Source organism: Cibotium barometz, chromosome 63 (assembly GCF_041138505.1).
Source record: "Cibotium barometz isolate CiBa-2024 chromosome 63, ASM4113850v1, whole genome shotgun sequence".
Taxonomy (NCBI): domain Eukaryota; kingdom Viridiplantae; phylum Streptophyta; class Polypodiopsida; order Cyatheales; family Cibotiaceae; genus Cibotium; species Cibotium barometz.
The window spans coordinates 26,502,243-26,517,242 of NC_141108.1; the positions used below are offsets into that span (position 1 = coordinate 26,502,243).

The 15,000-nt window shown below is 41.4% G+C and overlaps 2 protein-coding genes across 4 annotated transcripts; one reads left to right on the forward strand and one right to left on the reverse strand.

The window, feature by feature from the left end:
• Nucleotides 1–3,749: 3,749 nt before the first annotated feature.
• Nucleotides 3,750–8,310, forward strand: LOC147603889 (uncharacterized). Of its 3 annotated transcripts, XM_086796107.1 has the most exons (12): nt 3,750–4,023; nt 5,395–5,465; nt 5,795–6,262; nt 6,341–6,436; nt 6,545–6,682; nt 6,756–6,856; nt 6,937–7,059; nt 7,144–7,314; nt 7,410–7,547; nt 7,621–7,714; nt 7,789–7,890; nt 7,967–8,310. In XM_086796107.1, exons 2-12 carry the CDS (start codon nt 5,460–5,462, stop codon nt 8,072–8,074), a joined length of 1,545 nt encoding a protein of 514 aa, XP_086652233.1. In that variant the 5' UTR covers nt 3,750–4,023; nt 5,395–5,459; the 3' UTR covers nt 8,075–8,310. The 3 variants fall into 3 exon arrangements, with proteins under 3 accessions (XP_086652233.1, XP_086652232.1, XP_086652234.1); XM_086796106.1 differs by having other exon boundaries at nt 3,750–5,465; XM_086796108.1 differs by having other exon boundaries at nt 3,750–5,465; nt 7,642–7,714.
• Nucleotides 8,311–9,803: 1,493 nt separating this feature from the next.
• LOC147603890 (uncharacterized) lies at nt 9,804–13,499 on the reverse strand. The gene is made up of 5 exons (XM_086796336.1): nt 11,852–13,499; nt 11,231–11,722; nt 10,758–11,148; nt 9,938–10,659; nt 9,804–9,818 (listed from the first exon to the last, which is right to left on the reverse strand). The coding sequence occupies exons 1-5, from the start codon at nt 11,888–11,890 to the stop codon at nt 9,804–9,806; spliced, it is 1,659 nt and encodes a 552-aa protein (XP_086652462.1). The 5' UTR covers nt 11,891–13,499.
• Between the last annotated feature and the right edge of the window lie 1,501 nt (nt 13,500–15,000).

Sequence of the window (15,000 nt, forward strand, 5' to 3'; positions counted from 1 at the left end):
AACAATATCATGAGCATATAACAAGATGGGTATCAACACCCCTACCAAGCATGCCCCTGGGCCTCCCAATCTGTCTACATAATTAGAGACTGCATCAATGTACAGTCCAAAGAGGGTGGGCGATAGTAGCAGGCATCCCTGCTTCACCGCCCTATCGTGTTGGTCACCCTATTAGATAGTCCGCTTGGAGCTCGGATTGTGCCCGTCACACAGACTCATACAAAGCATATATCCCCCACACTGCATATCCTCGGGTACCTCAATGTCATGCAATCTGTGCATAAGCCTGGCACGTGGTACGATATCGAAGGCTTTGCGGGAGTCCACAAAGCAGCAATATATCCTTCTCTTCTATGCCTTGCCCTCTTCAATAAGTGCCCGAAGTGTCAGTATGTGATCCAAGGTAGTAAATCCTCTCGTGAAGCTAGCTTGTTTAGCTTCGACTCCAATATAGAGCTATATAATTTGGCCAAGTAATGACTAATCATGATCGTCCTGTAGTTGCCTAGTACCATGGGGTCCCCACTCTTAAAGAGTGTGGTACAATGATGTGCTATGTCCAGCTTGTCGTCGGGAAACCCTCACAAATGGCACGATTAAACACATGTATGATGAGAGGAGCCAAAGTGTCTCGTGCATATGAGAAGTGCTCTCCAACTAGCCCATCATGATCCCGTGCCTTTCCATTCTGTAACCTGTCTATTGCATCTAGCACCATCCGCATAGTAAAAAAGGTGCTGCTAGCCGGTCTAGCTTCCAGTGGAGGGGGGTGGGGGGCTGTCCTAGTGCATCATATAGCTCTCTAGCATAAGTATACCATGCCTCAGGTGCAATAATCGGAGTACCAAGCTGTCTCTCCTGAAACATCTTCCATGCCCTCTTGTTGTCCTTCCCCACTAGAAAGAGTTGGTAGATCTCCTCCTCTAGCTTAGCCAAATAGGCTCGTTTCTTCCTCTGCACAAGGCGCCGAAAGATCATCCTGGCCTGTCTATGCGTGAGACCCAATGGAAATCTCACGCTATAGATGTGCTCGTGTCTCACGACACTCATCATCATACCAATTGTTCTGTGGGGCAATGCTGCGGGGGTGGGTGGAAGGGATCATAGTGCAAGGAAACGCATATGAGGCAGATGCATGTAGTACACATGCCACTCCTCTCGTGATCTCGTCTAGAGGGCTATGCAGGTCTAAAGCGAACAAGCCATCAGATACTGCATCTCGATAAACCCCAACTATCTCATGTGTAAACTGATATCTCGGGTACCTAGGTAGATGAGTGGCTGGCCCATCTCTCGGGGATCTACCTACTAGTGTGAAACTCAGGTATGCATGATCGGCTACTATGCCAATGGGCCTATTGGAAATCGTGAAACCCCGCACATCAAGTATCAATGAAGGAGATCCCATCAAGTAGTCCACTGTGCTCACTCCCCCTTTAGAGTTCCAGTGTGTGAGAGCATCCGATCCTTGCCATCTTGATAAGCCATTGTATATGACCAACCCATGTGCACTCCCGAGTGTGAGAAAATGCCTGCCATAATATGTAATATCCTTCTCATCCTATGCTGATCTCTGCAACCCTACATCCTCTGCCGTGATCTCCTGGTACATAGCCTCTTAAGTATCATACAACTCTGTCTGCTCTGTGCTTGTACGTGCATTAAAGTCTCCCAATAGTAATATGTCTCCCATGTTGGCAAACCTCATGATATCATCATATAGTGGTATATAGGGCGACTCTCCTGATGGTGCAAACCTGGAGTGGGATGATGGGAAAAAGTAGCATACTGCCACATATAGCTCGCTGAGCCCCTCTTTGCATATTCGAACCCACATGTACCTCGCATCTGCATCTCTATGTACAACATGTATTTTGTCACGAAGCTCCTCCCCTATAAAGTATTGCCACTCCTCCAGATCCTCTGGTACCTCCCACTGTGCGTGGCTGAGGCGGCGGAAAATTGATTCCCATCTATAACCTTGGACGTTACGAAGCCTCTTGTTTGTGCACTGATGGGTCTCCGTATACATAGTAATATCACTGTGTTTGAAAGTATCCTCAAAGTATCCTGCATCTGTTCTAAGAGCTCTGTTGCAATTTCACATAGGCCGCGCACCGTCAAGCGGGCCTTCTCTCTGTAATGATGACTCGGCCATCTCTGTATACCGCCCTTTTTTCCTCTTTCCTTGCCTCAAGCACACGTGGCATGTGTTCCTTCCGGTGTGCTATCTGTGTCGGTGTAAGGTCCTCATCCAAATAAATCTTTTTGCCCTTAAGGGCCATCCTTTTGAAGAGGAAGGCCTTCTTCTTCTCCAAGTCACCATACCTAATGATCAATATCTTTGCCTTGGTTTCATCTCTGCCTACTCGCCATGCTCCGGTAGTAATGGGTACATCAGTGGCTCCAATTTTTGTTGCAAGAGCTTTTGCATCCTCTTGGGGATTTCCCTTATCTTCCCACCCAACTACACGTACATGTAAGGCACGTGCCCGTCTCTTGGCTTCCTCTTCCAATGTAACATTCATCACCTCTACTTTATTGACTGGTGTATCCTTCTATTTTTTTACTACTTCAATCCATGGGTTGACTTCCTCAATTTGTTTCTTTGTGGCACTGGCAATTTTAGCCCATGAATGCATTTCCTTCTCCATGCAGCCACTTTTGCCTTACATGATTCCAAGGTGTTTTGCATTTCTGTGATGTCTTTTTCGCGATCAGCCATACATGTCTTCAAAGTGCCTTCGTACAATGCAACTGTTGTGCCAATCTCTCTGAGCATGTCATCCTTCCATTTCTGCATCTCTTTTTTCATTTTCGTGTGCATCAAGGCTTGGGCTGATTCCATCTCAACCCGTACTTGGGCTTGCATTTCTCCCTTGAATTGGACATATATCTCTTCCTTCAGCGTTTCGTATATCACTTTCCTTTGGGCATGCATCTACTCCGTCCATTCCTTTTCAAGCTCTTGCATTGTGTTCATCTCTGTCCTTATGTGAAGCTGTAGCTCATCATAAAGGGCCTCATCTTGTCTGGCCATCTTTGTAATCTTTTGTGAGCTGCCAGGGGACATGATTCCTTCCCTCAATCTTCTACGGTAGGCATTTGGTGCCTTCATGGGGGTGTGAAAGGTTGTCTCACCATCCTGTTCCCCCTCCAGGGGTTGAGACATGTTTTCCCCTACTAGTTGCTGTGCCTTGGGGGCCTGAGCAAAGGTGGGTGGGAAAAGGGAGCAGAACTAAGAACTGCGCATAGAGTACAAACAGAGAGGCGTGCAAGTGGGTGCGCATAGAGCAGTGCACAGGTCAAGCCCGCGAGCCTTCTCACACCAAAAAGTCTTACCACGTGCAGTCCAGACATGTCGCCAAAGAGAGAGAGAAGATTGTTTCTATCTTGTGTGTCCAGCCGACCAGCTTTTTCAAAGAAAAACCAGCCACGTATGATGCAGCCCGACTGTGTGCCCAAGGAGAGGATCAGCCAGTTGCCTATGTGCCTCTGTGTCTCCTGCCACACACAAGAGTGTGAGAGAGAATTCAATGCGGAGAGAGAGAGAGAGAGTTCGGCCCGATTGCACTTCCTGCGCCCCTGACTGTTTGCAAGGGGGAGAGAGAGAGAGAGAGAGAGATTTTTGCCCGACTGCACCTCCTGCGCATGACTGTTTGCACCTGCGTAGCCTGCCAACAGTCCTGTAGTTCTACCCGATGGTATGTAGAGAGAGAAAGAAGGGTGTCCCTCGTCTTTATCTAACACGGGCTGAGGCCATGGGATCAACGGACTGCAAAGCGGGTTGAATGGAGGCCGTCCGATTTAAAATTTAATCTCGGGACGTTTTGAGGGTGGCCGATCGAATGATGGTCGGGGAGTGTGGGGCGGGCAGTGTGGTGACATCCAAGCTGGAGCAGCGCCATATCTGAAGCCTCGTCTGTGCGCCCGCCAACCACGCCAAGGCACAGTCTCCTGCGACGGACGAACGCCAGCAGCTCGCCGCCTGTATAACCATGTCTGTGCGCCCTTGAAGCTGAGGTACTCGTCTTTATCTAACAGCAGGCATCTGCGTTTTCTGTGCACAAAGGGATCTGCGTTTTCTAATCACGTTTTTGAATATATGCTTGGCCTTAAGTACCCTTGTATCCCTATGATTAGGAATCTGCGTTTTATGTGAACAAAGCAGCAGGGTTTAGGGGGCAGGCATCTGCGTTTTCTGTGCAAGCTGAGGTACTTATCTTTATCAAAGGGATACATGATTAGGAATCTGCGTTTTATCCACATCCTAATCACGTTTTTGAATATTTGCTTGGCCTTAAGTACCCTTGTATAACTATGATAGGGAATCTGCGTTTTATGTGAACAAAGCAGCAGGCATCTGCGTTTTCTGTGCACCATGGCCGACTATATAAAAAGGACTGCCCCCAACCGCGCTTAGCTAGTAGACCTTCCCTGCTGAAGCCCACGATGCTGTAGTAATCCAGAGAATGGGAAATTACAGAGGCGGCAATTTGTGTAAACTTCAAGGGATTGGAACACACATAATGGGCCTCCGTAACAGTATACACACACACACACACACACACGGGAGGATACCTTGCAGGTATTTCGGGATTCATATGTGAAAAGAGGGGGGATTCGAGAATTGAAAGTGGGAACCCCTCTTCATTAACCATCTGCGTAACAGTTTAGGTGTAAGCGTATTATTTATTGTTTGGATGCGAGTTCATGGAAGCACTGTAGTTCCGTAGCTGGAAATGTAAGTCCCTCTTCTTCAGAGTGTTAATGGCTTGTTATATGTAGGGTCTCCAGGTTAGCTGTGTTCAGCCATCCACACATGTACCCATGCAGCTAGAGTGGGTTGCCTGTCTGTGCATGTATGTGTGTTTGTGTCAGGACATTCAGTGTTGACTGTATTGATAGTGCTACATGGTGAGGCTGGAAGGAAGCTCAGCATAGTTGGCATAGTATGTTTTATGTTCTCTTATGGTAACCAATTGCTGTTGGACATTATGTTTATGTTGCTTCTGAGGTGTGTATGAGTGTATGATTGTCCTTTGGAAATCTGTTTATTAACTTGTTTATTCATGCCATCTATGTCAACTGGACATGAGAGCATGTGTTCTTAGAAAATTTCCCACTATGGATATCTAATGCTCACTTTTGTGACATGGGCATGTAAAAATGTGACATGCGCAAATGCGGATGCTATAGCAGAACAGTGGATGCTAGATATATCTATTCCTAATCAAAACGTGGATCAATATATTGTTGTGTACTAGTTTGATCATAAAAATACTTTTAGCTTTTCAGTGTAGGTCTTCGCCATAGCCATGTGTCTTGAACATTTTAAGGAAATTGAATCCATAGCTTGAGGCCTAATGTATTGAAGCTTTTGTGTCAATATAGTTTGCATACACAAGCCAAGGAAGAACTTGCACGAACAAATACGATCGATAACTCTTCTTCGAGCCATGGAGGTAGGGATCTTCATGTATACACGATACACATAAGCGTGTGTGTTTGCCACGAGAGAGAGAGAGAGAGAGAGAGAGAGAGAGAGAGAGAGAGAGAGAGAGAGAGAGAGAGAGAGAGAGAGAGAGAGAGAGGTGATGTTTAAGGGATAATCCGCAGGCTAGCATACTCTCTTTGAATTTATGAAGAGATACGCATAGCCTTGCATATGTGAAATGTTAGGACATATGCACGCGTAACTAAGGATTTTCTCTCAAAGTTGGTAGATTTTATGTGTTGTAGATAGATTTAGGGTTTAGGGTTTGTTTGATGTTAGAAGCTTGATGTATTTTAGGAACATGCTCTATTCAAATTGGTACAAGACGAGGATGGCAAATGGTGGCGACATTGCCTTGCCTCTCAAGTATGCATAGATAAAAGTCAACGTTTCGAGAAAAGGGTGGATATGAAACGCCACCTTGAAACAAAACATGCGTGTACTAATATAGTACTCCCGCCTCTTCCAATGGGTCGCCCAAAAGCGCAAGAGAGACCGACTAAATCAAAGTCGGATAGATCGCGTGTCCAAAGTGAGGCGCGGTTTTACAACGAGGAGCTAAAAGCAAAAAATGCTAGAAAGGCGCACGAGAAGAGCAAAATAAAAGAGGGAGAATGGAGATGGAACCTCTTAAAGGAGAAGACAGGGTCTAAAGAGGAATGGGTACATAACTATGTCAAAATCAGGATGGCGACATGGGACTCAAGGAATGAATCACGCAGAAAGTTGGTGCAAGAGCGTGTTACAGAAGGATACGAGAAATGGGTAGGCTATCATTGCATTTAGTTATACATGGTTATAAACTACATACCTACATTCTAATACACCTAGTTTTTATGATAGAGACGCAATTGTACTACAAAAACAGATGTCCCTGATGTAGAAGAAACAGATGTCCCCGATGTAGAAGAAGAAACCAAAGAGGAGCCAGATACACCTGTAAGTTATTATGTGTGCTACCTTTTCTTGCTCTCTCTCTCTCTCTCTCTCCCTCTCTCTCTCTTTTCTTAGTATAGGACTTATAACCTTGTTTTCATAAAATAATAGCAAATGGAGACTAGTCCAGTCGAAGATCCACCTTTAGCTCCTCGTAAATTACGAGTGAAAAGAAAGCGGACATTAGATATGTCTCTACCATCCGGATCTCGTCATTCAAAAGAAGACATCATACATGAGTGTCAGCAGGTACCTAAAAACCTTTAGTTTTCTATGTTGTAATGCAAAGACTTTTAGAAATCTTATATAGACATTTTGGTAGCCCAAGTTTCCCAATGCAAAAGAAGATGCTCATGTAGACATCAAAGTTTGTTCTGGGAGTTTCGACTGCAAAAGTCCCAGTCCCGATGCTTTTGCAGAGAGGTTAGCTCTCTTTATTATTCAATGTTTGAATGTTCTCTTGTTTGAGCTTAGAATCTTATTTTCTTAAAATGGTTATTTAGTGGAGGAGTAGTCTTTCACATGAAGTCTACCCGCTTTAAATTGGCGGTCGATCTTCATGCGTCAATTGTGCAAGACACAATTAATGTTGAGGCGTCTACAAATACAATGAATGTTTTTGCCTTGTGAGTATCTCTTACACAGACCTTATGATTTTTTCTAAATAATCATCAATTTTTGTGTATAATAGTGCATTGTATCTTATATAGATGGATGGAAAATACATTGTCGGTCAATGTGCTAGAGCAAACGTGGTTTGTGGATAGCCTATGGCGAGCGTTCCTTGGCCGAAAACAAAAAAACGAGAATACAATGGCTAATTTTTTGGGTACGCCCGATCTTGGGCGTAAAGTCTTCACATTCTTTCCTGTCATTGATAGGTAAAGTAATATATTTTGTGCTCAAAGTATATATCATTTAGGCACAAAGTATCTAGGTGGAAAGCTTTGTTTTTCTAACGCTATGAAAAATTTAGGGCACATTGGACTTTGCTTGTTCTCTACAATCCTCATTGTATGCGATTGCCTAGCCTACCAAGGAGGCGTTCTTGTATTTTAAGTTTTGACTCCCTTGGTATGCGCTCGTCACAAAAGTATCACGACCATCTATACAGGTATGTTATGATATTTCAAGCATTTATAAGTTGTACCTATTACACAGATCTCTAAAAAGTGGCATTTTTTTAGGACACTTGTCCATTTTGGTAGTTTCTGTAGTGATCCAATCGTTAAAATGGAGCTTTTGAATCCAACAGAAGAAATAGGATGCGAGTCTTATGAGGTAGATATCTCTTAGAAGCAATTATCTATAATAACTAGCTATAATTAGGAACTCATATGGTTGTTTGGATGCAGATTCCACAACAGCCAAATGCGTATGACTGCGGATTTTATGTGATGGCAGTCATGTGGTTTCTAATCAAAGGAGGATTGGATGATTGTCGACCCAAAACTTGGGTGGGTTTAAATAATCATTTATATTATGAAGGGTGTTAGCTTGTGAGTAATTAAAGACTAACATTCTTTTTTTCAGCTTTCAAAAGGATGGTTTAAGCATGAAGATGTGGACAGACTAAAGAAGAACCTTTTTGAGTGGATCCAGAGTGCTGTAGAGAGAGTGCTGATGTCGAATTCTCCCTAAGGATGGACATATTTTACACTTTTATTACGGCTTTATAGTTTATGGTTATGGTCTTTTTAGTGGTTTTCCATGGTTTTGTTGGATTATTATCATAGTATTGTTATGTCAATGACGATTCGGGATACGGTTGATGGTCTCAAGTATGGTTATGGTTATGTGATCATATATGGTAATGGTTATGGTTAATGATCTCAAATATAGTTATGGTCTTGTTGGTTATGTTGTAAGTCTCAAATATGGTTATGTTCATGATCTCAAATATGGTTATGTTGTTGGTCTTAAGTATGGTTATGGTTATGTGATCAAATATGGTTATGGTTATGGTTAATGGTCTCAAATATGGCTATGGTTATGGTCTTGTTGGTTATGTTGTAAGTCTCAAATATGGTTATGGTCTTGTTGGTTATAGTTTTGGTCATGAGATCTTGTTGGTTATGGTCTCAAATATGGTTATGTTCATGATCTCAAATATGGTTATGTTGTTGGTCTTAAGTATGGTTATGGTTATGTGATCAAATATGGTTATGGTTATGGTTAATGGTCTCAAATATGGCTATGGTTATGGTCTTGTTGGTTATGTTGTAAGTCTCAAATATGGCTATGGTTATGGTCTTGTTGGTTATGTTGTAAGTCTCAAATATGGTTATGGTCTTGTTGGTTATAGTTTTGGTCATGAGATCTTGTTGGTTATGGTCTCAAATATGGTTATGTTGTTGGTCTCAAGTATGGTTATTGTTATGATCAAATATGGTTATGGTTATGGTTAATGGTCTCAAATATGGTTATGGTTATGGATACTTTGCTTGCATAGGTCTTGTTTAATTATGATTATGGTCTCAAATATGGTTATGGTCTCAAATATGGTTATGTTGTTGGTCTCAAGTATGGTTATGGTTATGATCAAATATGGTTATGGTTATGGATACTTTGCTTGCATAGGTCTTGTTTAATTATGATTATGGGCTCTCTACAACTATGATTACGATCCCCCTATGACTATGGTTTTGTTTACTTATGATTATGGTCTCTTTAGGACTATGATTATGGTCTAGTGAGGATTATGGTCTTTCTGGTTAGGGTAATAAGTGTGCACATGGTTTTGGTTATGGTCTATAAGTATTAAACTTGGTTCTAGTTTTGATGACTGTTCTCTGTGAAAACTAATCTCGGGATCCCGAGTTTAGTTTTTCCAGAGCCTTAATGTTGTGCTCTGGAAAAATTAATCTCGGGATCCCGAGATTAATTTTTCCAGAGAATAGCCTTGAACAACATTTAGGCTCTGGAAAAATTAATCTCGGGATCCCGAGATTAATTTTTCCAGAGTCTTAATGTTGTTTAAGGCTATTCTCTGGAAAAATTAATCTCGGGATCCCGAGATTAATTTTTCCAGAACCACTATAATGCTCATGGCTATTCTCTGGAACAATTAATCTCGGGATCCCGAGATTAAGTTTTCCAGAGAACAGTCATCAAAACCAGGTCTTGTTTAATACTTATAGACCCTAAACTTAAACCAGTTGTAGAGAGGTCATAATCATAATTAAACAAGACCTATGCAAGCAAAGTACCCTAACCAACGATGAATTAAACTTGTAACCTTTGTAATAGAATTGAAATTAGTAGAGAGACAAAAGATGCACATATAACTTTAAAATTGAGATCAAGTCAAATATATGTTTAGATGAAATCCAAAATTTGAGGTACATGTCCAGTGTACATGAGTATGATTCTAAATTGAGATGCCCTGATTTGTTGCAATTGTGCAACATTAGAACTTAATATGAATATTCTCTCTTCATCTTTGGAAGACCCATACTGACATGAAGAAATGATACCCATAAAACTATCATTATCATTACATACTTGAATAGATTTTCCAAGAAGACACTTCTCTGCTCCTTCACTAACATGTCTCCTAGACAAAGGTAGTAATGCATGGCAGGTATGGCATGAGAAGATAGCTATAGGATCCACCAATAGTGTTTTGGTGCAGCAATGTGGACACCATATGCGAGGAAATCTATCAAAACGAACTCGACTTCTACCACGTTGATGCCTTTTTCGAAGAACACCACTTTGGCATGTTGGCTTTTTTGGTTGACTTGAAGAGGCTACAACATCCATTGGATCTTTTGTAGGCGCTACTTGCTCAATTGTGGAGAGGATTTCTTTAAGCTTTCCAATATGCTTGGACAATTCCTCTATTGTCACATGGTCATGTGTATCATGACACGTTGCAGTATTGACATCATCAACCACTTCAAAAGGGTTTTCATCTCCATTATCCACTGTAGGAAGCAATTGCTGTAATTCTGGAAAATGTTGTAATACTATCAAGCGAATACCATAAATGTGCTTGCATTGGGAGCTCCAATCAGGACAATCACAGTAGTTGCTTTGCAAATTCACATGGTACCATAAGCTCGGAGTAGAGACACTTTGAATCTTGAACAATAATGACATAGAGTTAACTACCTCCACACATGATGGATTGTCCTTGAATCTCTGTAATAATTGCTCTCCGGCATGCAATCTTGAGGTATGTCTTTTTGAGGAGCCACGGGTTGAAAATCGACCTGAGTCAGCTGCATAATAAATAAGAAATGGCTTAATGTATGTAAATCATAACATTCAACTCCATGCTTTTGACTAAATAGATGGGACTTCGATATCAACGACTCACCTATTTCTTGCTTTTGCCTAAAGAACCTTGTTAATGTTCCACCCATGCGGTTGCCAGTCTTTGAATCACCGATGAGCGCATGTAGTAGCTCGACAATTGATCGATTAATACGAGCTTCTAGAAGAGTGTATTTGATATATTGCCATAATCTTTCAATCAAATTTGTTGTATCAACATTGCCATAGTTGAACATTCGTCCAAATTTTGGCCACCGTGTTTTCCACATGCAATTAGGTCCGCACCAACCATTTGTGACATATCGAAGCACATTAGGATGAGATGAATACCTTCGCAGGAGATCTTGGTAGCGTCCCTCAAAATCTTCTATGGTAGCACATTGCATTAAATTAGACATCAAAGAATAAATTTCATTTCGCTTCTCTTTTGGGACCTGGATATCAAAATGGGTTAGGATAAGTAAGTATTACTTCAACAAACTCCAAAGAAGAGCGACGAAAGTTGTGCTTGCATACTTGTGGAAGTAGATTCTCCACCCATGCCTTCTTTGCATGAAACCAACAAAGTAGCACATGACATGCAATTTGTCTTGGAATCCCATTATCATCGAGAATCCAAGAGTGAGGATCTTCATTTACAGCTTGGGTTATAGCCTCAAGTTCTTGTTGGCATTTATCAATAACCAAAGCACTAGGCCTTACACTACCCATCCTTTGCATAATTATTTTTAGTGTCATCTCTAGAGCAATGACCTCATGATGAGACCCTGGATCACATGAACACATCATAAACCATATTGGCATGCCAACACCAAGTTGATTTGGTATTACTGCAGCAAATAAAGGCAATCCATAAATGTTGGTTTTGAAAGTACTATCAATTGCCCATGCATTATTGTGAGAAAATCGAATAGCCATTTGTAACATCCAATCATCTTGAATGATAAGTATGAAAGGCCTTTCTTTGATCTTCTCTGCATGGGGATTATATGGTTGACAGTAAACCACCTACACATTTAGAAACGAAGCGAACTTGATGATAGTTTCGGTATCAATGACTATATTGGATTTAAATATAATAATACTTTCGGTATCAATGACTATATTGGATTTAAATATAATAATAGTTAGTGGTACCTTATTTTGTTGCTGTAGAGCCAAAGCCTCCATGAACATTGATGTCCAATCATCAGTTGACACATTAGCTGCAATGTATTCAATTTAGAGAATATCCAAAAACATTATGACAAAGGTTGTAAACTGTAGGGAGAAGATAGTACCTTGGTGACGGACTTGATATGACAACATGGCAATTTCTTGAGGAATCATGAAAAACCTATAGATTTTGCAATCCAAAAGAGAAGCCTTTTCCATATGGAGTCGCTGTTTAGATAATGATATTTGAGAAACATGTCTAGAGCTTCCCACATCAAACAAATCTTGAATGCAGCACTCAATCACTGATGGATGAACTGGAAGGTGATATAAATCACTTCTTGTGCCCGGTGTGTGACCGTTATGTGATGGATATACAAATAAATGAACATCTTCCATCCCTTCTATATACTCCACTTGCACTTTGAATGTGCAACCACATTTCTTGGATGTTCGCAGGCGCTTTTGCTTTCCACTTCTTCTTGGCTTGCCTCCTCTATGACAAATGTAGTCTACCATGGTCTTAGAAGAACCATATGTCTTTGTTGATCTCACCATTATTAATCTAGCATTGTACTCAATCATTATACTCTTTAACTGCTCCTGTACCTTAAATTTAGTAGTGCTTATTACTTTTGAAAGATCCTGAGATTGTGGAACGGTATTACATTTAGGGCGTTTACATCCGCATGCATTGATAAACTCTTTAATGTAGGATTGGGGAATTCCATGCTTTTGAATACCAATGTACCATGTTGACTTGATTTTGTCTATTGTATCACTGAGACTGCGGTGAGCACTATCACTTTCACTTTGATGTGCTCCAACAACAATACTCTCCCAATCCTCAATACATGAGATCCTCAGATTAGGCGTGTCTTTTAGACAAAGACAATGACTATTGTCTTCCTTAGTTCTAAGGACCAACGCATCTTTCAATCTTCGCCACTTTTTCAAATCAAGCAATGGACTACAAACCTTGAGATCTTCTAATGATAGGGAAACATCATGCTGTAATGCTCTTATCATTAATTCATACGTACTTCTATTAAAATATAAATAAGTTTGAGATACATGTGCAAGTGGATCGACCCAATTTTTTTGATAAGAGTCATGCCCATGGTGGGTGTCATTATGAGGACCCTCATCATTTGACACACTCTCATGTTCGTTTAGGGTGTCATTTAACCCAAGCTCTTCATCACTAAAATCCTCACTAGATTCATTTGAAGTGTTGTCATCACTACTCTCCTCTTCAAATACATAATCCATTGTTGCATTTATGTAAACAGAACAACGAATGCTATTTAGTGAAGTACCTTATGAGTATGTAGATATACCACCATAATGGGCCTCTTAGCTTCTTGTAAGAACCCTACAACAAACATGAAGAAGAATGAAGGAGAAAAAAAGAAAAGCGCAATAGGAAACTTTTTCCTGTAAAAATTAATCTCGGGATCCCGAGATTATGGGATCCCGAGATTAGTTTGGTAGTTCGTGGCATTTACTCCATAGGTCTTGGCATTAAATTCCACCAAATATTCTTTAAGAGAATGAAATCTTTTCTGAATGCTCAGCCTTTAATGATTGTGTGTACCCTTTCGCCGCCTTTTCAACCCGATATTCAAAACTTAAAAATTAATATCGGGATCCCGAGATTAATTTTTATCCCGAGATTAATTTTTCCAGGATCAACGGACGAAATCAAGCGACGGGGTTGTCTTTTGGTGGGCGCCCTTGATCCCATGCCTTAGACCCCGTGTAAGATAAAGCTGAGGAACAGTGTCGGCTGTCCCCGCCGCCTATGCGCCCCTGTTTATCCTGCAGTCCGCCTCTTTCCAAGAGAGCCTCTCACACCCTGTTCAGTCCTGCTGCACCTCTGCAGTTCAGCGCAACCTGCAGCCGCAAGTGCTTGTTTCCATGAGAGAGAAAGAAGCGTGAGAAACTTGCTCGTCGTCCAGCACTACCTGCAGTCCAGGCCGCCCGTTGTTCCCTGCAGTCCTTGTTGCTATCCAGAGAGAGAGAGAGAGGGAGGAGAGTGGAGTAAGGCTTGGGCTGGGAGGAGGGAGTATGAGGGGAGAGAAGAGAGAAGACACGGGTAATAGAGAGAGAGAGAGAGAGGATATCAAAAAAAGCTAGCTCCAAACCCAGTCTTGTATAGGGCATGGTACACTTGTGTGCTAAATACCCCTTTCAAACAAGTATGCATTGAATTCTTTGAACATGTACTCCTTCCCTCTATTTGTATTATGTAGAGTTTGCATTTTATATCCTAACACATTTCACCTCTATTTGTATTATGTAGAGTTTGCATTTTATATCCTAACACATTTCACCCATGTGATGAAAGTGCCTAAAACACAAACACCTATGCTTTTTGTTTCATAGCATAGACCCACATGAGTTCGGAGTGCTCATCAATAAACGTGACAAAATAGAGGTAAACACTAATAGATTGTGCTCACATCAGGCCACATACATCACTATGTATGAGGTGCAATTTTTGGGTAGTCTCACTGAACCATGTTTGGGGAAGGGTGTCCAATGTATTTTACCTAATATGAAACCCTCATATACATGCTTTGATGGGTGCATAAAAGCAAGTGGTGCATATCATGCCTTTGAAGGCGTAGCAAACTACCAAAGTTCGAGGATGAGCACACAATCAATATCTCCATGTACCCTCTATTACCCATGTCTTCTCTCTTTTCTCCCCTCTCTCTCTATATGTGTGTGTGCCTTTCTCTCTCCCTCTCTACATCTATCTACCTCTCTCTCTCTCTCTCTCTCTCTCTCTCCCTCCCTCAGACACACATTAGTTCTCTCCCTGAAATGCAATCATTATCTCTCTCTCTCTCTTACTTAGATGCACACAATATCACTCCTATTTATCTCTCTTACTTAGATGCACACATTCTCTCTCTCTCTCTCTCTCTCTCTCTCTCACGTGTGCACACAAATACTATTTGATTCACAAAGTGGAAACCTATTAGTATATACGTGAAGCTCTTTATTTAATATGTTAGTATACACTCAATGCCCGCCTCTCAGCATGTATCTCACTTTGATGTATAATGCACATTTACTAGGACACCATTATGATGAGGAGTACCCATGGTACATATGTATTT

Coding starts and splice junctions, on each gene's coding strand:
- LOC147603889 (XM_086796106.1), top strand. Junction 6,683..6,755: donor TCATACATGAGTGTCAGCAG/GTACCTAAAAAC, acceptor ACATTTTGGTAG/CCCAAGTTTCCCAATGCAAA. Junction 7,715..7,788: donor TAGGATGCGAGTCTTATGAG/GTAGATATCTCT, acceptor GTTTGGATGCAG/ATTCCACAACAGCCAAATGC.
- LOC147603890 (XM_086796336.1), bottom strand. CDS start 11,890: ATGTTCATGGAGGCTTTGGCTCTACAGCAACAAAATAAG. Junction 11,723..11,851: donor CTCTACAGCAACAAAATAAG/GTACCACTAACT, acceptor CTAAATGTGTAG/GTGGTTTACTGTCAACCATA. Junction 10,660..10,757: donor TAGGCAAAAGCAAGAAATAG/GTGAGTCGTTGA, acceptor TTTATTATGCAG/CTGACTCAGGTCGATTTTCA.